Genomic DNA, 24,668 nt, shown 5'->3' on the forward strand with positions numbered 1-24,668 from the left:
GTGTGCGTGGTTTTGGTCCAATGAAGGCTTTCTCGGCTTGTGCAGTCCAATTGATCTCGGCAGATAGTTGGTAGGAAGATTCACACTCCGGCCGGACCAGAAATCCCCGAACCGATCGCCTAGGGATTAAAGGTTATGCACAAAAATGTCCTAGCTCTTACTGACCCTAGCCTCTGATACCTTCAACATCAGACACATACAGTTACGAACAGCAAGCGCAATTAAAGGTACAGTGACATCACGACATGGACACACACAGACACACAAACACATACACATGCACATACACAGAGAGAGAGGGAGAGAGTAAGAATGTGTGTGGGAGAAAGAAATGAGTGGGATCCACTTTGCCACCAGCATCTCCACCTGTGTCACAGAGAAAAAATTACAAAGAAATTAAAACATAAAGCAAACAACAATAATTCAATGAGTATAAATGATCAAACTAAAATATACAACCATGCATGGGTTTTATAACAGTTTCGGCAACACTGGAGAGGAAGCCTTGTACAATGAATTCTTAAGATGTCCTTCATCAATTAGAGGTTATAGCCAAATTGTTTCAGGATCCTGAAGTTGAATTTGAATTGGTTAATTTACTCAGAATAGTCCAATGGCTTTGTTGATGTTTCTCAAGGCTCGGCCACGCCCATATAGATAAATAAACAAACAAACAAGACAAACACAGTCAAACACACGGTCCATACACGTCTCTGTGCCCTCACACACCAAGCAAATGTCAGACTGAAGCGAAAGTGTGAAAACACTTAACCTAACGCTAAATCAGTGGAAAGAAAAAATAAGACCTAAAGCGTGTAATCAAATTAATCCAACAAAACTTCCCATAACTACTGTTCTAAACTCATGTTGCGATGTGATCTCTCCAATTAGAAATTAGGACAACCACTTTACTATCAATTCAACCAAATAGTTTCAGGTTGTCCCTTACCTAAACTACCTGTCTTTCTTACCTTCTTTCTTTCTTTCTTTTTTTTTTTTTAAGAACACTACTCGCACAAGAAATCCTAAGAATTAATTCACTACTTAAGGTTAATTCATAAATAACGAAACTGCAGTTACAGGTTTGTTTGTGCATAGTATTGGTAATCAGCAGTTTTTTCCTTATCTCCTCATCTAGAAGTGTGTTTCTGTGCTACTTCTCCATCTATAACACAAGTTAGTATCATCCTTAAAGCATCTGAAATTAAGCTGCATTGCTAAATCAATAACGTGATTTGTGCTAAGAAATACTCCCCTACCCTCTTCCTTTTTCCAGTGGTGCTGAATGACAGATTTTAGATCAATTTAACGTTTTATTACTATTACGTTTCATTTAATTAATTTTGCTTTTTCTCTCTTATTTTTATCTATTTATTTATTTATGTTATTTACTTATTTATCATGCCATCCTGTGATGATAATCTTAAAGACTTTTTAGCCAATTGTCGTCAGAAAGGCCAATTAAAAATATTATGTTAAAGATTTCACAAGATAAAAAATGTGAACATAATTTTTATCGAATGAGGGGTACCATTATTCAATATTTTTGTAACATTATTTACTACGTTAGAACTTACAGCTGATATAAAAATATAGGATCAGCTAGGTTTGGCTAGATCTGTTGGGAAACTCAACGGAGCTGAAACAACACTGTTGTCTCGGATGAGATGTTCCATGAATCATTTAGTCAGCTGAATGCCAAATTATTAATTTAATTGTTATTTTTATGCAATGAATGAAATGGGATGGAACGTTACTATAAACTGTCCGGAAATTTGCGCATGTTTGCTCGAAGGAGAAAAGCCTAAAGCGTTCTCCTAGACTTATAAATAGACACCGTTTCCTTAACCAATGAAAATAAGTGATAACGCTGATGTATTCCGTTTTGAAAAGAAAATAAGGCTTTACTGCATGTCCGCTGCAGCTGAGAATCCTAAGACAATAAAGATTATATTGACGTCCAATGGTGAGTTGGGCTGAAATCCAGGTCACTAATCCTATTATTTATTCATTTATTGTTATTATCATTATCTTTTTTTTTAGGCTAACCTTCTCAGCTAACTATGTTCTACAGTATTTTAGTAAATTTTCCACAGTTCTGACATTTCATCAATTCAACTGGTTGTTGCCAAAAAGCCTTGTTCATTACCTGACTGCAGCAAGCACTCTTTTACTGGGTGTAACCATAGGAAACAGTCTCTTTTGAGCCTCTCTTTGTAAGTCCAGGATGACCACCGTCATTGATTAAAGTTCACATGTCTGCACACATGCTCCCCCTTTTGTACTTTGTTTCATCAGCAGCAGGGCAAATAAGTTTCTGCCTCTTTGTCCATCTTGTAGTGCTCCCCGTCTTGATGTTATAAGTCACAGCTTTTGGTGAGGGCTTCCAGGTTCTCTTTGTATAGAAGTCAGACCCAAACATTCTTTGCAGCTGGTTGTGACAGGCCCACCCAGTAAAGTTCATGCCCGCCACAATGCACAGCAAACATTTTCCTTAAATATGTTGATTGAGTTGAAATGACAGAACTTTCTCTTTTACAAATCAAAATCAACAATGGTTTCTAATAATTAGTCGACTTTATTGACTCAAAGGTAAATCTAGACTACTTCCTATGCACAATTTGTTCTGAATCATCAAATCAGTTCTACACAGGTTTTAAACATTAGGCACAATCTATCCCAAATGCAAGATCCCTCCTTTCATTTTTTATTTATCTATTTTTATTTTAGGAAAATAACTACCAGTTTTTAACTCAAAACAGCCTGGTACAGTTTCTAGCCAGGTTACAGGAAATAATACTTAGTTTGTCTGTTTTTTCATTATTCAGCGTCCCAAAATCCAGCCATTAACGTTAATGGTTCTTAATGTTGAGGCAAGACAATTATTGGATTTTGTTTTATAGCAAGATTTAACAAATATTTTATTTCTTGACTGATTATTTGTTAATTTTATGGTTTTCATAAAGATGATCCGTTCAGAGCTGCTTTTCGCAGCACCCTGTGCTATTTTTAGACTATGGGATTCCTGTGTGTAAAAGTGGGTGGAGTCAGGTCCCCAGGCTGAAACTCCAGTCATTCTCACTAGATCTGTCCGAGAGGAAGGATCTCTTGAATACCCTAACCAGAAGCCTTAAGGTACGTCCAAAACACTGAAAAATATCCTTTCTAAAGTCACAAATTGCTTAAAACTGCATGTTACACAGAAAAACAGAGAGAGCGAGGGAGTCCAGCTGACTCCACGGCCCATAATCAGACAAAATACTTCCTTTATAACCACAACCATACAACTTTTGTATTTTAAAGGATTTACTTGTCATCACACTAACGATAAATTCTTTTTCTATTGTTTCCACAGTCTCTTGAACTAAATAACCGTCTAGCAAAAACATGGACCGCACCCTGTTTCTCAAGCAGCTGCTCCCTCTATTAAAAACTGAGTCATTCAGGAGAAGATCCAGCGAAAGCAGCATTTACTTCTCATGCAAGAAGACACGCTTTCACTCATTCACAAGGCACAGAGACATTCTTTGTTTGTCACAGTCTTTTTTTTTTTTAAAGTAAGTCAGTCCGTCACTTATTTATTCTCTCTCTCTATATATATATATAATATTTTAAGCACAGAATTTATTTAACACTGCACTGGTTATTTTCAGAGTTTAATGCTTACTATGCTTTTAAGCAGGCCTTATGTAACATTAAAGCAAATCCAATTGCAATTTTTTGTGAGCGCTCTGAGGAATAGTTTATATATTTATTTTCTGCAGATCTGTTTTGATTTTACTGTTTAGCAGCTATCTGACTTTATGTATATGTATATCCATATATTTCTAAAATAAAGCTGTCATATACAACCTTACTTGCGTTTATTATTGGTTTTTTTTGTTTTTTTTTTCATCTCCCGGCCACTTAACCCCCAGATCGGGGTCCCTCACATGCTGCTCCACACACAAATGATTATCACGCTTGTATACTACATATGTATATATATGTATATCCATATACATACATACACACATACATATACATATGTTACTTTAAAAACCTTTTATTTATTAACTTATGGTGTTCTGTTCAAAGACTGATCAGAACAGGGTTGCAGAATTTGAATTTTGCGTAGCTCCAAACATTAATTTTAGCACTGCAGTGTAATTTACATATACGAGTTGCAACTTTTTAAAGCTCTTATTTATCTTATTTATTTATTTTCTGGTACCGCATCAGGCCTTCACACACACCATCCAGCGCTGTACACACACACAAACACGGAGCTCCCAAAACTCTGCTCTGCATTCTGCACTCTCCTAGTGCTGCACTTTCAATCCAGAGCCGTAAGCAGCCTCTTGCTGCGCCTCACACACACAGGCTGAACTCAGCTTACACACACAGTGAAGCTTGTCTACAGCTGTGCCTTTTTCTCTCGATTCTGCAGCCTTCACTTCCCAAATCTTGCTCCAGTTACCTCTACTGTTAACATCTACCCCTTTTTCCTTCATCGCCTTTTCTGCTGACTTTCTCAATAAAACCTTGTTTCTCGTGGCTTCAACTGGGCTGCTTGTCATATTTAAAACATTGCTCATTTTATGCAAAAACAGTTACCTTAGAACATTTTTCTCATCTCATGCAAAGGTCCTCGACCTTTAGAATTTAGGGAGCTCTCTCTCTAGCCTCCCAGGCCCTTAACCCAAACCAGGTCCTCGACCTGTACCTTAAAATTTAGGGAGCTCTCTTTAGCCTCCCAGGGCCTTAACCTGAACCAGGTCCTCGACCTGTGCCTTTAAAATTTAGGGAGCTCTCTTTAGCCTCCCAGGGCCTTAACCCGAACCAGGTCCTCGACCTGTGGACTTTTAGGGTTCCCACCCCCTATGGAATCCTAGCCAAGCGTTATATAACCTTGTTATATATTCTATTCGCTCGTCAGCAAATAGTGTGGTCAGCCACGACCTGGAAAATGGAATTTAGGGCTTCTCTAATAACCCTGGGCCTCCAACCCTTCTTCTGTACTATTTCCTTATCTCATTTATCATTAAACCATTGTAAAATCCTTATCTTATTTTACCATTAAACCATTACAAAAAATCTCTTATTACTTCTGCACTTGTCTCCACTTTCTTCTCCAACTATTATTTTTAGGACCACAGCTACTATGATTCTGGACACAAAGGCTTTGGATAAATCCAATGAGCAGTTTTTAGAAATAAGGTTCTGCTCACCTTGTTTTCCACCGCGGTGTTCTGTGCCAAGATCGTTCACTGGGTCGGTTGGTCAAATTGTCCTCCAAAAACTCCTTTTTCTTCAAAAAGAAAAAATCCTGTTCGTGACGCCAAATTTGTTGGTCTTTCTCCTGTTAGACCAAGCACGGGTACGGAGAAGATGGAGTTAAACACCTTTTGAGTTGGCAGAATGTGGAGTCAAATGATCAGAAGTCCAGCCACTGTTTTCACCGCTCATGAGGGGGAGAGCCTTTGCAACATACAGCAGGTCCCGCGATCTGCTCCTGTCAGTTGCTTCGGACAGACTCTCGCCGTTCTGCTGAAAACGGCTGATTTTTATTGAAGATTACAGGAATGTTACATACGCAGTTTGCCATGTACATACGTCAATGATCATGACAAGTGAAAATAACAGCCTTGTTAGTGGACAGTTAATACATCACTAGAACATGCATCCTTGAGATTACTAGGAGCATCCTGATACATGAAGATACATTTCACCGGTGCCGAGAGGAGCTGGAATGTGCTCACTCCCTTCAAGGTTGCAGAACAGAACATGCTGCTGTAAATCTTTGTGTAGAGGCCTTGAGTATCTGAGCAAGTGTACATATCATAGAGTAATACAAATGAGCTTAAAGGGTAAATATATAAAAGAAGCTTATAAGGTAAATATATAAGAAGCTTATAAGGTAGATACATATATTTGTAGATACATATATTTTCATCGGTGTTTCCCAGGTGTGGCACTGCACTACGGCTGAAATTCCAGCGCCACACCTACAAATAATTCCAAACTAATTAAACAGAAAGGGTTTAGGCTGTATTCAGTTTTGTTACTAGTGATGGGAATTCCGGCTCTTTTTAGAGAGCCGCTTTTTTGGCTCAGCTCACCAAAAAGAGCTGGCTCTTTCAGCTACCAAGTGTCTCCTCAGATTTTCTGTTGCGTAAAGAATATTTGTCCCCAAAATTCATGCAAAACTATATGTAAAATGATTTACTAATATAAAAAAATGCAATATACCAAATATTTATCATTTATATGGATTTTTCAACTGAACACTTTTAAGAAATCTCAACTTTCCGACTGCTGTCGCTCATTTTCTCACCGTCTTCTTCGCAATCTCCTCTCTCTAGTTCACCTTTTTCCTCCTCATTCCCTCTCGTCTCCCTCCACCCGTATGTGCTCTGCTGTGTGTCTGAGTCTGATCCTCCCTCTTCCCTGCCCCTAATGCTCTGTGTGTGGACAGTCTGGACATGCAGTTGCACATGTTGACCAATCGCCTGTGGCTTTCACCAAGACAAAAGGGGGAGGGGGGACAGCTCCCAATGACGAGACGGCTTCTGTCGTTCACCAGAGCCAGTTCGTTCGTGACCGACACATCACTATTTGTTACAAATGCAGTTTACATAAATGAGGATTTTACTTTGCGCTTTAAAATATAAAAACAAGCACATACAGCAAGTCATTCAACATAAAACATGTTCATTTCTATGAATTGAGCAGTACAGTAATCCCTCGTTTATCGCGGTAGATGCGTTCCAGACCTGGCCGCGATAGGTGAAAATCCGCGAAGTAGGGACTCCCAGCATGCCCCTCGCGGGGATTCCCTCCACGTTGCACCTACGTCACAAACCGCGGCTATAAACGGAAGTCGCCTTTCCAGCTCACCACTCAGTCATCGTTTCTTCAGATTCATGATCAGAGTTTCCAACCTACCGATCAATCCAACGAACTATCAGCTCATAGTTAGTTATCTTACTTACTTCTGGAAAGCCCAGCATTTCCGTGTCACTTTGTTGACGCTCGAACGCTCGGGGGTTTCCTAGATCAGCCGGCGTTTCACCGACGCTATCACTTCCGCGTCTGTGAAACCACGCTCCCTACAAGCTCAGCTCCCGAATCCAGCCGACCTGTCTGACATACAGTACTATATTGAATTATCGTATGATCACATTGTCTTTTTGTGGGTAAAACTCAAGAAAAAAAATTTTTTACTTGGTTTTTTTAGTTTTATTACAAAGAGTGCATGTTTTGATGAAAAAAACAACAAGAATTTCTTGATATTTCGCATAGAAAAATACAGCGAATCAGTGAAAAATACCGCGAATCTGCGAATTCCCCCTGAAAAATGCTCCAAAGAAAAAATCTGCGAAGCAGCGAATCCGCGATGAACGAAACGCGAAGTAGCGAGGGATTACTGTATATGACCATCAGTTTCTATGGAGCTAAATAAAATCTTTGCAAGGTAAAAAGAAATAAATTTGGCAAGTTGAGCTGATTTGATTTGCTGCTAATTTGTCTGGTTTAGATCACACAAACTAGCTCATCAGAAAAGTGACTGTACATTTCAATATGCTGGGGTGGGGGGGGGTGGGTGGGGGGGTGGAATGATGAATATGAATAAATTAGCTGAATGTGTGAAATGATCTAATAAAACATCTGATTTTCTAACATCTGTTGCTCACATGGTGAAAATCAAGTGACCACTGAAGGTGGTGTGATGGTTGCCACTGTCATAAATCCTTGTATTTTCCCACTGACGCAGAAACACAACATCTCCAACCTCCAACAGCAGTGTGATACTGTTGGCAGTACTAGCAAAATGGGAAGGCTGCTGCTCGTAAGCAATGAAGGTCTTTTCTCCATTCTTAAACAGCATGGCTCCTGCAGGCTTTGAAGCATCTGTAAACCCATGTATGTGGAACACAAAGTGATAGACTCCTCTCACAGGTGCGATGAAAAAACCTGTAAAATTGTTTTATAAAAACATGCATGTTAGGTTATGTGGCTAGTCTAAATATTCACTGTGTGAGGGAAGGAGGGTGTTACATGTCCATGATGGACTGGAGATAAAAACAGTGGCCCTCAATTCTTACTGGAGTAACAGAAGATGTATGAATGTATTATTAATAGTATTTAGTGAATCTGAGTACCTGTATTTGGGTTGTAGGCATTTCCAATATTAGTAACAACATGTCTGAAGACCAGAGGTGTTTGTGCATTAAAAGGTCCAACATGTCCATAGCCTGAGTCCATCAGAGAGGCTGAGAAAGCCACTTGTTTCACTGAGACAAAAACTTTATTAGTTTCTCAGAATTATGCATATAGAGGTTTAGTCTCACTAAAATAGTATTGATGAAATTTTTGAATGAGCTAAACCATTGTCCAGTTCAAAAACCTTTTAGAATCCAGTAATACACACACACACACACACACACACACACACACACACACACACACACACACACACACACACACACACACACACACTCAGAGAGAGAGCACCACCAGTATGTATCTACAGTATATTAACCCTCTCAGGCTCAAAATAAGTTTTGATAAAAGGACGAACAACTAAGTCCTTCAGGCTACTTCTGAGTTAAAAACTGCTCATGAAATACGTTTGTGGAGTAACCAGGTAGGTAGGTTTTAACAATGCAAATCTGCAACATCTGCCTCCAGAGGGTTAACAAACATTCTCCTTCTCTCCTCAGAGCCTCCACTTGGTTTTCAGTGATGTTTGCGGAGGCTTTAATGGTGATCAGTTCTCCTTCATGAGCTGAAATTACAGAAAGCAAAAACAATAAGATGGCAAAACATTTTTTAAACCAGACAGCTTTCACTGTACATTATACATGAACAATTTGACTAGGGTCTATTAAAGATGAACATTGTTTGTTTTGTTTTTGACCTGATTAATAAAGATGTGTAATGTTTAAAAAAGCCATTAGTTTACTTAACAATAAATGATGAACAGTAAATACCTTGGTCCTGTTGCTTCAGCTTGTCCAGCTCTGTCTTTTGTAACTCCAGTTCTTTTTTATTTGCTAGAAAATTTAGAAAACAATTAACTGGTTTTAAACAGTAACCAAAAGTAGCACTTACAAGTAAAAAGGACCTTCTAATTTCTGATTTGTAACTTTTACATCTACTGTTTTTTTCATCGTTTCCAATACCTTGGTCCTGTTGCTTCAGCAGCTCCAGTTCTTTTTTATTTGATAGAAAATTAAGAAAACAATTAACTGGTTTTTAAACAGCAACCAAAAGTAGCACTTACAAGTAAAAAAGCCCTTCTGATTTCTGATTTGTAACTTTTACATCTACTGTTTTTTTCATCGTTTCCAATACCTTGGTCCTGTTGTTTCAGCAGCTCCAGTTCTCGTGTTTTAGCTGTTAGTGTTTAGGAAAAAAAGATCAAGCATCAGTATTATTTCTATTAAGTTACTCTAGCTGTACGTAGTCAACATACCTTCATTTTCTTTCTGTAAGTACTTCACCTCCACCTTCAGTCCAGCCAGCGAGGCGCTCATCTCTCTCAACACATCACTGATGTCCCGTGTACATGTTTGTTGGTGCTCTGAGGGATTTCCTGCTTCTACATGGGAACCTGCTGGCTTCAAATATGAATTTGTTTCATTGTCAGGCTGCTGAAGCTGAGCCTCAGTAAGAGAGCAGATTAACAAGAAAAGTGCAAAAAGAATAGGCATCTTTGTTTCCAGTGTCGGCTTTTGCAGGTCAGACTTGTGCTTTCTGTAATAACCCAGGCCTTAAATACAGCTTTTATTATCAGTGGTTAAATATTAACTGATTTTAGTCTCAGGAACATTCCCAGGTGGTATAATCTGGTACTTTGAACTTGTTTTGTTAAAATAAAAAAGTCACACAGCGACTAATTCAGATGTGACTTTTTTAAAAACTGAGTTTGTTTCTGAATCTAAAAATCTGGTCCTCCTCTCAGAGGCTACATTTCTATGTGGGCTGTTTTTAAATGTTTAACTGAGTTGGCGCCACGTTATCTGGCGGATCTGATCCATCCTTATGTTCCCGCAAGGAACCTTCGGTCAGCACAACAAGGACTGTTGGTCGTTCCTAAACACAGACTACAATCTCGAAGGGTCGTGCTCTCTCTGTGCTGGGGCCGAGGCTCTGGAATGAGCTACCTACATGGGTTAAACAGGCCACCACGCTTAGCAAGATTAAGAGCCAGCTGAAAACACACTTTTATTCTTTGGCTTTTATTCAAGAAGAGTCCCGTTAACAGATGGGTTTGCACTTTTTGCTGCCCCACCTAGATTTTATCTGCATGTTTTTGTTGGTTTTTAAATGGTTTTGTATGTTTTTCTTATTTCTTTAATGTTTATTTCTGCTGTGCAGCACTTTGTTTCGTCCTTGGGCCATGTGAAGGCACTATATAAATAAGGTTTTAGTTAGTTAGTTATACTCCTTCTAATTATTTAAATCATCATATTGCTCGAATTACAGGGCGAGGAGGAGGAGTAGCAACCATTTTTCATTCGGACTTAATCAATCCAATCCCTTACCAATTAATAGCTACAGTTCGTTTGAACATCTTATTCTTAGTTTTCCTATTCCAGATTGCAAAACTGTAAAACCACTCTTGTTTGTAGTTTTATATCGTCCACCAGACCCTTAATCTGATTTTTGGATCAGATTTCTGATTTTTTATCTGATTTGGTGCTAAATACTGATAACGTAGACATTGAAAATGATAGCCTCAATGTAGCCTTTAGTAATGTCTTAGACTCAATTCGTTTTACCCAAAGAATACATAGCTCCACCCACTCCTGCCATCATACATTAGACCTTGTGCTGATTTATGGCACAGAGTGTGAGGAAATAACAATCTTTCCACATAATCCAGTCCTCTCGGACCTCATGGAGGGAGCCATTGTCTAGCACACTGCTGCTAACTACTTAAACATTCTCCCTCTCCTGATAATAACTTTTTGCTTTCCTTGACGTTGGATGTGCTACTGCTAGTTCACACGTTTAATTATAGATTGACTAGGATAAATACAAAAAAGTTTATCTCTTGCCAAATAGAATATTTATATGGCAAGCCAAATGAGCATTTATTCTGATATCAGGATATCAGCCAGAATTGTCATGAACATGTAAGCCATTTCTGTCCACTAGTTAACTAGTTAGACGTGTTTGTGTCAACTAGTTAAATATCGAGGGTGAAAATGTGCCCACTAGTTAACTAGTGACAGCAGAAATGTGCACTAGTTAACTAGTGAACACATTTAGGCTTCTGTAGTTAACTAGTTGACACAAAAACTGCTCACTAGTTAACTAGTAAAAGCAGAAATGCATAGCAGTCAGCTACTTGAAGGTATTTGTCTCACTAGTTAACTAGTGAGGGTCAAAATGTGCACACTAGTTAACTTGTGGTAGACATAAATGCGCACTAGTTAACTAGTGAACATATTTTGGCTTCACTAGTTAACTAGTTGACACATAAATGGCTCACTAGTTAACTAGTAAAGACCAAAATGCATACCAGTCAGCTAGTTGAAGGTTTTTGTGTCTCACTAGTTAACTAGTGATGGCCAAAATGTGCACACTAATTAACTTGTGGTAGACATAAATGTGCACTAGTTAACTAGTGAACACATTTTGGCTTCACTAGTTAACTAGTTGTCACATAAATGGCTCACTAGTTAACTAGTAAAGGCCAAAGTGCATACCAGTCAGCTAGTTGTAGGTTTTTTGTGTCTCACTAGTTAACTATTGATGGCCAAAATGTGCACACTAGTTAACTAGTGAAGGCTTAACTCCTAACTAGTTAACTAGTTGGAGTAGGTCAGTGCCACTAGTTAACTAGTGAACCATTAATGGCTCACTAGCTAGCTAGTTGATGGCAGCAGGCTCACTAGTTACCTAGTCGATACATCCATTGTCCAAACTAGTTAACTAGTGAGGACATAAATGTATACTAGTAAACTAGTTCAAGTCTACATTCACACTAGCTAGCTAGTTGCGCAGAATTCTAATCAGGAGGCGGAGAATTTCTCAAATTAAGACTCTCTATTGGCTCCCTGTGTCAAAATAAAATATGACAACCAATCACAGTGCGGAATTTCGTAAAATCCCACCCCAAACATTTGCATGCGGCACACAAGTTAACATGCTGGCCAGAGGAACCTCAGCTAGTGAACTAGTAGTGGCTTCAGTGTGACACTTACATGTAAACTTGTGAAGGCAGAACTGCTCACTAGTTAACTAGAGAGGGTACAAATGTCCACTAGTTAACTAGTGAGGTGCAAAATAAGTGTCACTAGTTCACTAGTGGGCCCCAAATCGCCCACAAGTTAACTAGTAAGGTGCGGATATGCTCACTAGTTAACTAGTGAGGTGCAGATTTGCTCACTAGTTAACTAGTGCGCCCTAAAGTGCCCACTAGTTAACTAGTAAGGTGCAAAAAAGCATCACTAGTTAACTTGTAAAGTGCAGATATGCTCACTAGTTAACTAGTGGGCCCCAAAATGTCAACAAGTTAACTAGTAGGGTGCGGATTTGCTCACTAGTTAACTAGTAAGGCACAGATATGCTCACTAGTTAACTAGTGATGTGCGGATTTGCTCACTAGTTAACTAGTGAGGTGCAGATTTGCTCACTAGTTAACTAGTGTGCCCTAAAGCACCCACTAGTTAACTAGTAAGGTGCAAAAAAGCATCACTAGTTAACTTGTAAAGTGCAGATATGCTCACTAGTTAACTAGTGGGCCCCAAAACGCCAACTAGTTAACTAGTAGGGTGCGGATTTGCTCACTAGTTAACTAGTGAGGCACAGATATGCTCACTAGTTAACTAGTGAAGTGCGGATTTGCTTACTAGCTAACTAGTGAGGCGCGGATTTGCTCACTAGTTAACTAGTGAAGTGTGGATTTGCTCACTAGTTAACTAGTGAGGTGCGGATTTGCTCACTAGTTAACTAGTGAGGTGCGGATTTGCTCACTAGTTAACTAGTGAGGTGCGGATTTGCTCACTAGTTAACTAGTGAGGTGCAGATATGCTCACTAGTTAACTAGTGAGGTGCAGATATGCTCACTAGTTAACTAGTGCGCACAAGACGCACACTAGTTGCTGTTTTTGGAGCAATCTAGTTTACTTGTTATGTAAAAATGTGTTCTTACTAGTTAACTAGTGACAAATTTACCTTCACTAGTTAACTAGTTGACATATTTGGCCTTTCTATTTCACTTGTAATGGGACAGGAAGCACTCACTAGTTAACTAGTGAGCATATCTGCATTATAATTTTTTCTCACTAGCTTATAGAGGGCAAACTGAGCCTTACATGTTAAGTAGTGAACACAAAACACTGTCACTAGTTAACTAGCTGCAGAAAAATGCCCCTAAAACTAGTAAATTTGTGGAATTTGAATAAATACACACTTGGCTGGCATTCTGTGTAACATGTTAACTAGTTCGACCGCTGTACTGCTCACTAGTTAGCTAGTGAGCAAATCCGGCCTTTACATGCAAATGAAGAAATGCAGAACAGCAATGTGATTGGTCCATGTAGGACTGAGAAACAGAGAAAGTATGGCGGACTCTGTTCAGGCTGTTCTAAGAGAAAATTTGATAAACTAAGATCGTTTGAGCACATAAATATGTTTTGACGATATTTGTAGCGAGAAAGTTGTGGTGTATTGCTGTAATCTTTGTTCAGTTAACGTGTGCAGTCTTTAGTTTTCAGTTATTAGTCTGAAAAAGCCTGGAGGCGGAAGGCAGCGGCAGACAGCATGTCTGTTTCTGTTGACAGGAAAGTGCAGAAACTCCGCAGAAATCTCCGTCAGATATATTGTTTCACATTTGTACGGAAGCGACAAGTTTATAATAATAAAAAAGACTCTATTTTACATACCTTGCTGTAAAGCCTGCCAGCCATCATAGTGTTTTAAAGGTATGAATTTGCGAGATGTACCACCCAGTGTTGGTGGTCTAGTGACTAACGCGTTCGCCTGCAATGGTGAAGATCGCGGGTTCGATACTGGATCATACAGTTTAGTTTTGTACATTATTTCACTTCTTTTCTTTTGCATAATTTTTGTATTTATGTCAACAAGAAACAAAATACGTAACGGATTAGTGGGCAGAGTCACACACACACACACACACACACACACACACACACACACACACACACACACACACACACAAAACATGTAAACAAGTATTTTATGAGTATGAATCTGATTATTGCCGACAGTCGATATTTAAGTGTGTCCCCCTTCCTCAATCCATCCTCGCAAAATAAAATCATCGGCACAGCACAGCAGGCTTTCTCTTGATCCAGAACTAGCACTTCGAAATTGATCATGTCCGCGGCCATCTGCTGCACAATCAGCTGCTCGCATCGCGGGAAACATTGAAAACAGCTTCATTAACTGAGACACAACAGGGTTAACATCGACAAAAAAAATCCACAAATAAATCTAAATAATTAATGCCATTTCCGTCTTTTTCGTTGAAATATACAAATAGCAGATCATAAATCTAGAGCAGAAAAAGCTGCTGCAGGAAGCAGGGTCTGTATATTCATGCACCAATTCATCAATGTGATTATTGATCAAGATCAGGTAAACTGATATTAATGTTGCAACATTTCATTTGATCATCTGAATGATACCACACAACTGAATGACCTGTTGAGTCTCTACATATTCAGGTATTTACTACGGAAAACAAACAACAGCAGGCAGCAGCAGGACTCCCCATGTTATTTCTCGGGTCGCTGGCCCGCGGTCGTCGGGGCCGCTGCGGTCAGCTCTTAGCCGGGAAGCCCTCGTTCGGCTGCGTGGGCTGCTTCACCGTGGACCAGCTCCCAGCAGCCGCTGGTCGGGAGAAACGCTCTGGCTGCAGCTCCGATCAGACCCTACCAACACCTCGCCACAGACAGCACCGCATTAAAAGCCCACAATTACGACCCGCTCCCCATGTTACAGTTCTCAAGCACTGATGAACACATACATAACCCACAACAGCTATGAAATGTCTGTTATTTACGGCAAAAAGGAGATATTTTTCAAGCCGACGTGCCAATGTTAACCGCAGTTGGCTTGGAAATGTGCTGATTTTATTATTTTTGTCAATTAAAATCCCCCTTGTTTGCTCTTACGTTTTACGAAAACGCAATATTAATCAAAGCACGCTTTAGTGATCAGCATGTAAAGAAGAAATGTGAACATTTCAACCCATTTCGAACAAACCAGTAATATGATTTCTTAACACGGTGCAGCGGCAGCATTTAAAAACCAAAATATAGTTTTTACTCTCCAAAAAAAGGAGAAGACAGTCACGGTGCAGCAACCCATTTTAGTCCATTAATCTCCACAATAAATATCCAGACAGAGAATTTCTACGGCCTCGCTGTAAACTCCAATGTCACCCAGGACCAGTCTTAAAGAGACAACGCGCTTAAAGGGAAAGTGTGTAGATTTCTGGCAATAGGGGGTAGTAAATACCAAAGTCACTGCAAACAAGCTGTATTTTTTGTTCAAGTGAGGACCTTACTAACTAATGCTCATAAAGCCAACAAAACCCTCTGGACTCTAGCTGTAACTCTCAAATTAGGATAGAGATTAATGACTCAGGTTCACGCTCCAATACATTAATTGTTTGAGAAATGCATCTTTTTATGTTGAGTGCCATCCGCCAAATAACACACGAGAAAAGGAAGAAGAAGAGTGTTGTTGCACAGTTTTCAAAGGAGTCAAAAACCACCAGCAAAACCATAAATACAGCTAAATAAACTTAGAATCCAACATGGCGTCCTCCAGAGAGTCGGACCCTCGCCTGTGTATTTTATTACTATGAAGGGTACATGAACTGATTAGGAACACAATGTCATAGGGTCAAAGGTCAAGGTTGTGTGAGGTCATATATATATATCAAAAATTGCCTGAACGGGTTGAATGATTTTGACCAAATCAGAGGTGATAGCTCCCTATCAAAGGTAGATAAACTGATCAGGTCACAACCTCATAGGGTCAAAGGTAAAGGTCGTGTGAGGCCGTATATATGAAAAATTGGTTTTTGTGTGCAATATCTTCTGAACAGGTTGAAATACTTTGACCAAATCGCAGGTGAGAACTCCCTATCTAAGGTAAATAAACTCATGAGGTACAAAACCTCATAGGGTCAAAGGTCAAGGTTGTGTGAGGCCGTATATATGAAAATTTGGCTTTTGTGTGCAATATCTCCTGAACGGGTTGAAGGATTTTGACAAAATCAGAGGTCATAACTCCCTATCAAAGGTAAATAAACTCATCACATACACAAGTTCATAGGGTCAGAGGTCAGTGTCATGAGAGGTAATATATATGACCAGTCAGGCATATCCCGCGACGCTCTGCATCGATTTGCAGGGCTTTCTTGTTTCTACAGAGTTTATGTAGGGTGCTGCTGGTTTGGGGTGTTATGTCAGCAGGCAGAGTTTAGGAGTCTGACAGCTGTGGGGAAGAAACTGTTTCGGGACCTGGTAGTCTTAGTCCATAGGCTCCTGTAGCGCTTCCCAGAGGGCAGGAGGGTGAAGAGTCCATTCGATGGGTGACTGGAGTCTGATGGTTTTCCCTGCCCTTTTCAGACACCAAGAAAAAAGGAGAGTAACTTTATTTTGTTTGTGTGATTTTATTTTGTTGTGTGACTACTGGTTGCAGTTCCCTGTTCAATTGATTGCTGTTCCCTGTTAAATTTAAAAAAGAAAAAAGTCTAAAGTTTTGTTTTGACTGGAGAGAACTAAAAAAGGTTACACTGTCTTCTGGTACTAGCTCAAAATAACAAGTGGTGCTTGCTGCAGAACCACAAAGGCGGAGCTGCACCAGAAGGTGGAGCTGCACCAGAGTCAGCCCCGCCCATTCCAGAATCAGCCCCGCCCATTCCATTAGAGTCAGTCTAATTCCTTGCAGTTGTCAGACTTGATAGCATTCTGGAACCAAAGAGGGTGTTGTAGCTAAAAAATGCGAGATTGAGGACGGAGTTGAGAAGTTAATTGAACAGTTTTTGTAAAGGTTCCATATAATTAAAAATCTAACTTTTGGAACTTTTAATCATGTTATATTGTCATTTCCTCATAAGAAACACGCCAAAGCCATTTTTAGCCTCATTCATGCATTTTCCTCCCATCTCAGCTTCAATTTGGTCTCCTCCCCCGAAGCGGGTCTGGTCTTGGTTCTCAAATCTGGATATTCTGTGAATTTTCTGACAAATTATTTCTGAAATGACTTCTACTGAGACACCGCCAATAAACCATACATCCCATCTCAGAGACACACTGGGCAGCACAATTACATGTAACGCCACTTGATTTATAGCAGATGTGGTGGTGTAGTGGTTATGGAGTCAGGTTGACATGCTGTTTCGCCTCCCAGTAGTGTAAGTTTTAGGTAGTTTACAACCTCTTTTCTTCATTTCTAGCTACACTTGCCAGTACTATGTTTACAACAATTTACTGGTATACCGTTTAACATATAATGTGTTTATTTATTTATTTATTCGTTTATTTAGCCAGTGTGAGTCCATTTGTGAGCAGAGTTTCAACTAAAATGCTGTTTAGGAACGACCAAATTCAAAGAACTTTTAGCGACATAAATATTTTGCTGAAAAGAAACATTACAACTAAAATATAAACAAATTGAATGTGGCTAAATAGACTGCTGATGACCCCACCGAGAATCGAACCAGCATCAGCTGAGGGGAAAGCAAAAACCAACTCAGACAATTTTACCACTAGACTACCAGAGGCCATTCAATAGACTGAAGTGCTGTTGTACACCACTTTTATTAGACCAGCTGTAGGCAGATATTCGCTAAAAGAAACCTTTTCATTTCGAGATATATTCAGTCTTTGTCATGTAGCAAGTTATATTTATCTTGTTTAATTGGAGTATAGAACATAGCATTAACGACTGTAAACTAGTAACAGCCGTAATTCATGTGGGTCAGGTCAGTTTGTGATAAAGTTGAAAACAAAAACGGAAGTCAGTGGGCTAGGCTGAGTTTGCGTGAATGGGCGGGGTGCAGCTCCGCCTTTGTGGTTTTGCAGCCAGCACCCTCTCCAAAATAACCACAGTTTTTTCCCTCAGTGTCATTTGATCTATTTCTTGGGAAGATGGATGGATGGATGGATGGATATATATATATATATATATATATATCAATAATTATTTTTAATATAGCCTTTTTCAATACCAAACTTTCAATACCAAACAAAAATGAACTACAATAAAATTACTGGCACACTAAATTCCAATTCTCCTCAATGGGACTTGAACTCACCAACTGATCTCCCTTACACGACACCAAACGAGGTGCTTTACTTGATTTGGAAGGGGGGAATAAAACCAGTAAAACAATAAAACTTTGAACATTACAACACAAAGAGAAAATAAATAATGTTACAGCAATTGCGGAATGCCATCTGCGGGATTCGAACCCGCCGCAACGACCAACCAGTAGGTGTCAAACCATGACTAATGAGTGCAAGCCTTGGCGCTCAGGGACACCCATCAGATTGTGAGGCCACAGCACATACGTTTTAGACTGGGTGGGATTCTTATACCCAACAGGAGTCTTCTGCCCGCCTTCTCATTAGAATATGCATAATTTGTGTTTCAGGCACTAGTTAACTAGTGAGCTGCTGCACTGCCACACATGTAAACTGGTGAAATTTCAATTGTTCCACTAGTTAACTAGTGGACAAAAATGGTCAGCTTGTATGTGTTTTTAGATGTAACTAGTTAACTAGTGAGCAAATCCGCACCTCACTAGTTAACTAGTGAGGTGCAGATATGCTCACTAGTTAACTAGTGAGGTACTAGTGAGGTGCAGATATGCTCACTAGTTAACTAGTGAGCATATCTGCACCTCACTAGTTAACTAGTGAGCAAATCCGCACCTCACTAGTTAACTAGTGAGCAAATCTGCACCTCACTAGTTAACTAGTGAGCAAATCCGCACCTCACTAGTTAACTAGTGAGCAAATCCGCACCTCACTAGTTAACTAGTGAGCATATCTGCGCTTCACTAGTTAACTAGTAAGCAAATCCGCACATCACTAGTTAACTAGTGAGCATATCTGCGCCTCACTAGTTAACTAGTGAGCAAATCCGCACCCTACTAGTTAACTAGTTGGCGTTTTGGGGCCCACTAGTTAACTAGTGAGCATATCTGCACCTTACTAGTTAACTAGTGATGCTTTTTTGCACCTTACTAGTTAACTAGTGGGCGCTTAAGGGTGCACTAGTTAACTAGTGAGCAAATCTGCACCTCACTAGTTAACTAGTGAGCATATCCACACCTTACTAGTTAACTTGTTGGCGTTTTGGGGCCCACTAGTGAACTAGTGACACTTATTTTGCACCTCACTAGTTAACTAGTGGACATTTGTACCCTCTCTAGTTAACTAGTGAGCAGTTCCGCCTTCACAAGTTTACATGTAAGTGTCACACTGAAGCCACTACTAGTTTACTAGCTGAGGTTCCTCTGGCCAGCATGTTAACTTGTGTGCCGCATGCAAATGTTTGGGGTGGGATTTTGCAAAATTCCGCACTGTGATTGGTTGTCATATTTTATTTTAACATAGTGAGCCAATAGAAAGCCTCAATTTGAGAAATTCTCTGCCTCCTAATTAGAATTCTGTGCAACTAGCTAGCTAGTGTGAATGTAGGCTTGAACTAGTTTACTAGTATACATTTATGTCCTCACTAGTTAACTAGTTTGGACAATGGATGCATCAACTAGGTAACTAGTGAGCCTGCTACAATCAACTAGCTAGCTAGTGAGTCATTAATGGTTCACTAGTTAACTAGTGGCACTGCCCTACTCCAACTACTTAACTAGTTAGGAGTTTTGCCTTCACTAGTGAACATGTGGACACTTTGAACTGTCACTAGTTAACTAGTGAGACACAAAAACCTTCAACTAGCTGACTGGTATGCATTTTAGCCCTTACTAGTTAACTAGTGAGCCATTTTTGTGTCACCTAGTTAACTAGGAAGCCAAAATGTGTTCACTAGTCAACTAGTGGGCATTTCTTCTGTCACTAGTTAACTGGTGTGCACATTTTGGCCATCACTAGTTAACTAGTGAGACACAAAAACCTTCAACTAGCTGACTGGTATGCATTTTGGCCTTTACTAGTTAACTAGTGAGCCATTTTGTGTCACCTAGTTAACTAGTGAAGCCAAAATGTGTTCACTAGTTAACTAGTGAACATTTCCGTCTCCCACTAGTTAACTGGTGGGCTCATTTTGACCCTGACTAGTTAACTAGTGAGACACAAATACCTTCAACTAGCTGACTGGTATGCATTTTGGCCTTTACTAGTTAACTAATGAGCCATTTTTGTGTCAACTAGTTAACTAGTGAAGGTCAAAATGTGTTCACTAGTTAACTAGCGTGTACAGTTTGACCCTCACTAGTTAACTAGTTGACCTGTTGACAAGATATCAGAATTAATGCTCAAGCGGCTGGCCAAATTGGGCAAAGTTAACAAGTGGGATTTTTACATTCAGTAGTCAGCTAGTACGAGTTTTTGTACCTTACTAGTTGACTAGTAAAAACTAAATGTGTTTTAACTAGTTAACTAGTGGACATTGATCTGTCCACTAGTTAACTAGTGAACACACTGAGCAATACTAGTTAACTAGTAAGATATGAAACATTTTAACTAGTTAACTAGAGAGAATTTAGGCCTTACTAGTTAACTAGTTGACATTTAGGCTGTCACTATTTAACTAGTTGACACAAACATGGCTAACTAGTTAACTAGTGGACAGAAATGGCTTACATGTTCATGACAATTCTGGCTGATATCCTGATATCAGAATAAATGCTCATTTGGCTTGCCATATATTTACTAAGAAATCACAATGTAACCATAGACACATTACTTGGTGTGTGCATGCGTGCGTGCGTGCGTGCGTGCGTGTGTGTGTGTGTGTGTGTCTGCTCTGTCTTCTCATTCCCCAGTGAGTCGTGGTGGATGGCTGCTTATACTGAGCCAGGATTCTCTGGAAGTTTCTTCCTGTTAAAAGGGAGTTTTTCTCTCCACTGTCGCTATATGCTTGCTTAGTATGAGGATAGCTGTAAAGTCACTGACACTAGTCAGTGACTTGTTGCAATTTGCTGGGTTCCTTACATAGGAAACATTTTTTCTATTTGTCTTAATGAACTGACCTGAATTGGAATGTTTATTAAATGAAGTGCCTTGAGATGACTCTTGTCGTGATTTGGCGCTATATAAATAAAATTGAATTGAAATGAATTGAATATGTAGGGGGCTGTTGTATGCATGTTTGTCAGGGCCGGCTCTGGGTAACTTGGTGCCCAAGGCGAGAGTGCCCATTTGCCCCCCCCCACCCACCCCCACCCCCACCCAAACCCAAGTCCACACATTGGAAAAAGCAACTCCACAGTTATTCCTTAGTTACTAATTTTTAATTTTAAATATTCACACAGCAACTCTTTACAGTCAACAGCCTGAAGAATAAATGTAAGCTTGTAAGATAAGTAACCTGAGAATATTACAATAGCCAACAACTCAAAATGTTGTGCAAATGTCATTGGGGGTGATGCAAAATCAACAACTGTGCAATCAAAAGCAAAACTCAAACATCAAAGTGCCATCATAAAGAAAGTTCTACTTTCCATTTTGTTCAACTGCTGTGGCCAGTCAGCAGGATCCATGGGGCCAGCTCATACATGTTCACAGACATCTGTTGAAGCTGATGATGGTGTCTCTTCAGGCTGCTGGATTGGAGCACTGAGTCTGCTGGTGTGGTGTTGGGTTCCTCTTCTGTGAGAAAATAAACACACACACACACACACACACACACACACACACACACACACACAAAGCAACTTAGCCCTCTGATGCATGAATTACTTTAGAACAGTCCCACTTTTACATTCAATATTCCTCGGTCATGTGCAGTGATGCTTTTCACTATTTTTAATATTACTGGACTTTTTATTTTATTGATCTTTTTTAATCTGTTCTATGAAAACATGAATAAAATTATCAAAAACAGGTGGAAGTGAGGAATATTTGGAAAAAACTTATGTCTCACTCTCAGGTGCTCTTCAGCATCAAATAAATCGTAGAACATGAGGAAGAAGATCCGGTGATCTGAAGCACTCTGAGGATTTCATTTATTAAACAAGGAAACGCCGACGCGTTTCGGTACGACCTTCTTCAGGGCATAAACCTTTATACCCTGAAGATGACTCACTATGTCACAAAAACTAACGTCCATCCTTTTTTACAAATTTACAGCCTAACTGACAATAACATCTTAAGGAGACAATTTCAGATGTGTATGTTCAGATTATTTAATATTCTCAATGCTAAATCAATGCTGCACTGATTGTGCCAAAAACAAGTGTCTGGTGTGGATTTAAATAAATTAATTTTGCATATCATATGTGATAAGCCGTTTAATTTGAAAAAGTCCGTTTCTGCTGCTGATTACAAATAGCCTAACAAGTAACTTACTCACCTGGTTCTAGATGCTGAGATTGTAGCTCAGTAAATGTGCTGCTGCGTCATGCCTGGATAGAAGATGCTGCAGCAATAAACAAGAAAGAGACGGCATAAGATGTCATGCTGTGTTTAGGCAGTTCTCACTCCCCGCCGGGCCCGGCGGCAGCGGGGGAGTCACCGCCACGGCCGCGGTGGTGCCGCCTGCCCGATGTGTCGGACAAAGTTGAAAATTTGCTACACCCACACCTAACGTTCTTCTGATATGAAAATATTATATTCATATTGTATGCGTACTTAAAACTTGAATCAAAGTTCATATAAAGGCTGCAATCACAATCCAAAAACCAGTAAAAAATCTTACATTCTTCATCATCACAGTGAGACTCAACATTGTCTCACTGCATCTGGACACGACGATTCAAAAGTAAAATGAATGGGTTAAAGTTATGAGATACTGTATTGTGTGTGTAAACAACTAGCGAGGGTCCGTCCGTGGACCGTGCGTGGCAGGAGAGGCAGTTAGCTGCAATGCTAACGCAAAAAAATCCTTTGCAAAACTTATAAAGTCTGCATACCTCTGCTTTGGGCCCGTTTTTATTCTTCTTCCTTCCTTCGCTTTCGGAATGCTTATCCCGATGGCTTAGGCGTTCTTTTCATCGTAAAATATCAAACGTTTAAACGCGACGACAACAGGATGTCCTTCTACAGTGCCACCCACACACGAGTTCTATGGCAACCTTAACGGTCAAATGCATCGGAGCGGTGGCTCAAGCGGGAGCTCGAAATGCAGTCAGATCATTAGAATTTAAATATTGATGTTTTAATTTCATGTCATTTCAAAGGGGAATTTTGAGTATGTAGAGAGCGCATTTCATATTACAAACATTAATTTAATGAACTTTTTTTTTTTTTTTTTTTTTTTTAATTTTGCGCCCTATCCATCAGATGGCGCCCCAGGCGGCCGCCTGTGTCGCCTGTCGACAAAGACGGCCTTGATGTTTGTTATAATGCTTGTTGGAGCTATTTATACTTTATTTGTGTTAGTTTTGTGTATTTTCTTTAAATTTGTGATTAGTTTTTAAAAAAAGAACATTTAACTTTACTTAGGTAACATACCTTCATTTTCTTTCTGCAAGTACTTGATCTCTACCTTCAGTCCAGCCAGCGAGGTGCTCATCTCTCTCAGCACATCACTGATGTCCTGTCTACATGTTTGTTGGTGCTCTGAGGGGTTTCCTGCGTCTATATGTGAAACTGCTGGCTTCAAATCTGAATATTTCTTAGGGTTGGGTTGTTGTTGAAGCTGAGCCTCAGTAAGAGAGCAGATGAACAACAACAGTGTAAAAATCACTGTTACATCCATTTTCTCTGTCAAGCTCTGCAGGTCAGCTTTGTGCTTTCTTTGTGAACTCCTGCCGGCTCACGTCGTTCACTTCATAGAGCCGGTTCTTTCGTGACCGACACATCACTATTTGTTACAAATGCAGTTTACTTAAATGAGGATTTTACTTTGCGCTTTAAAACATAAAAACAAGCACATACAGTAAGTCATTCAAGCATACAAAACATGTTCATTTCTGTGATTTGAGCAGTATATGACCATCAGTATATGACCATCAGTTTCTATGGAACTAAATAAAATCTTTGCAAGGTAAAAAGAAATAAATTTGGCAAGTTGAGCTGATTTCATGTGCTGCTAATTTGTCTGGTTTAGATCAAACAAACTAGCGCATCAGAAAAGTGGCTGTTCATGTCTATGCGGGGGGGGGGGGGGGGGGATGATGAATATGTATAAATTTGCTGAATGTGTGAAATGATCTAATAAAACATCTGATTTTCTAACTACTGTTGCTCACATGGTGAAAATCAGTGAAGGTGGTGTGATGATTTTGATTGTCATAAACCCTTGTATTTTGCCACTGACACAGAAACACAACATCTCCAACCTCCAACTGCAGATAGACTCCTCTCACAGGTGCAATGAAAAAACCTGTAAAATTGTTTTATGAAAACATGCATGTTAGGTTATGTGGCTTGTCTAAATATTCACTAAGTCTGAGGGAAGGAGGGTGTTACATGTCCATGATGGACTGAAGATAAAAACAGTTCCCCTCAGTTCTTACTGCAGTAACAGAAGATGTATGAATGTATTATTACTAGTATTTA

The 24,668-nt window shown here is 39.6% G+C and overlaps 1 protein-coding gene across 2 annotated transcripts; it reads right to left on the minus strand.

Moving 5' to 3' along the window:
- Window positions 1-5,429: 5,429 nt before the first annotated feature.
- Window positions 5,430-9,883, minus strand: LOC139063294 (complement C1q-like protein 2). 2 transcript variants are annotated; one of them, XM_070544684.1, is made up of 4 exons: window positions 9,340-9,883; window positions 8,976-9,038; window positions 8,145-8,770; window positions 5,430-7,956 (listed from the first exon to the last, which is right to left on the minus strand). In XM_070544684.1, exons 3-4 carry the CDS (start codon window positions 8,245-8,247, stop codon window positions 7,673-7,675), a joined length of 387 nt encoding a protein of 128 aa, XP_070400785.1. In that variant the 5' UTR covers window positions 8,248-8,770; window positions 8,976-9,038; window positions 9,340-9,883; the 3' UTR covers window positions 5,430-7,672. The 2 variants fall into 2 exon arrangements, with proteins under 2 accessions (XP_070400785.1, XP_070400784.1); XM_070544683.1 differs by having other exon boundaries at window positions 7,843-8,770; window positions 9,340-9,381; window positions 9,461-9,883.
- Between the last annotated feature and the right edge of the window lie 14,785 nt (window positions 9,884-24,668).

Source organism: Nothobranchius furzeri, chromosome 15 (genome assembly GCF_043380555.1).
Source record: "Nothobranchius furzeri strain GRZ-AD chromosome 15, NfurGRZ-RIMD1, whole genome shotgun sequence".
NCBI lineage: Eukaryota > Metazoa > Chordata > Actinopteri > Cyprinodontiformes > Nothobranchiidae > Nothobranchius > Nothobranchius furzeri.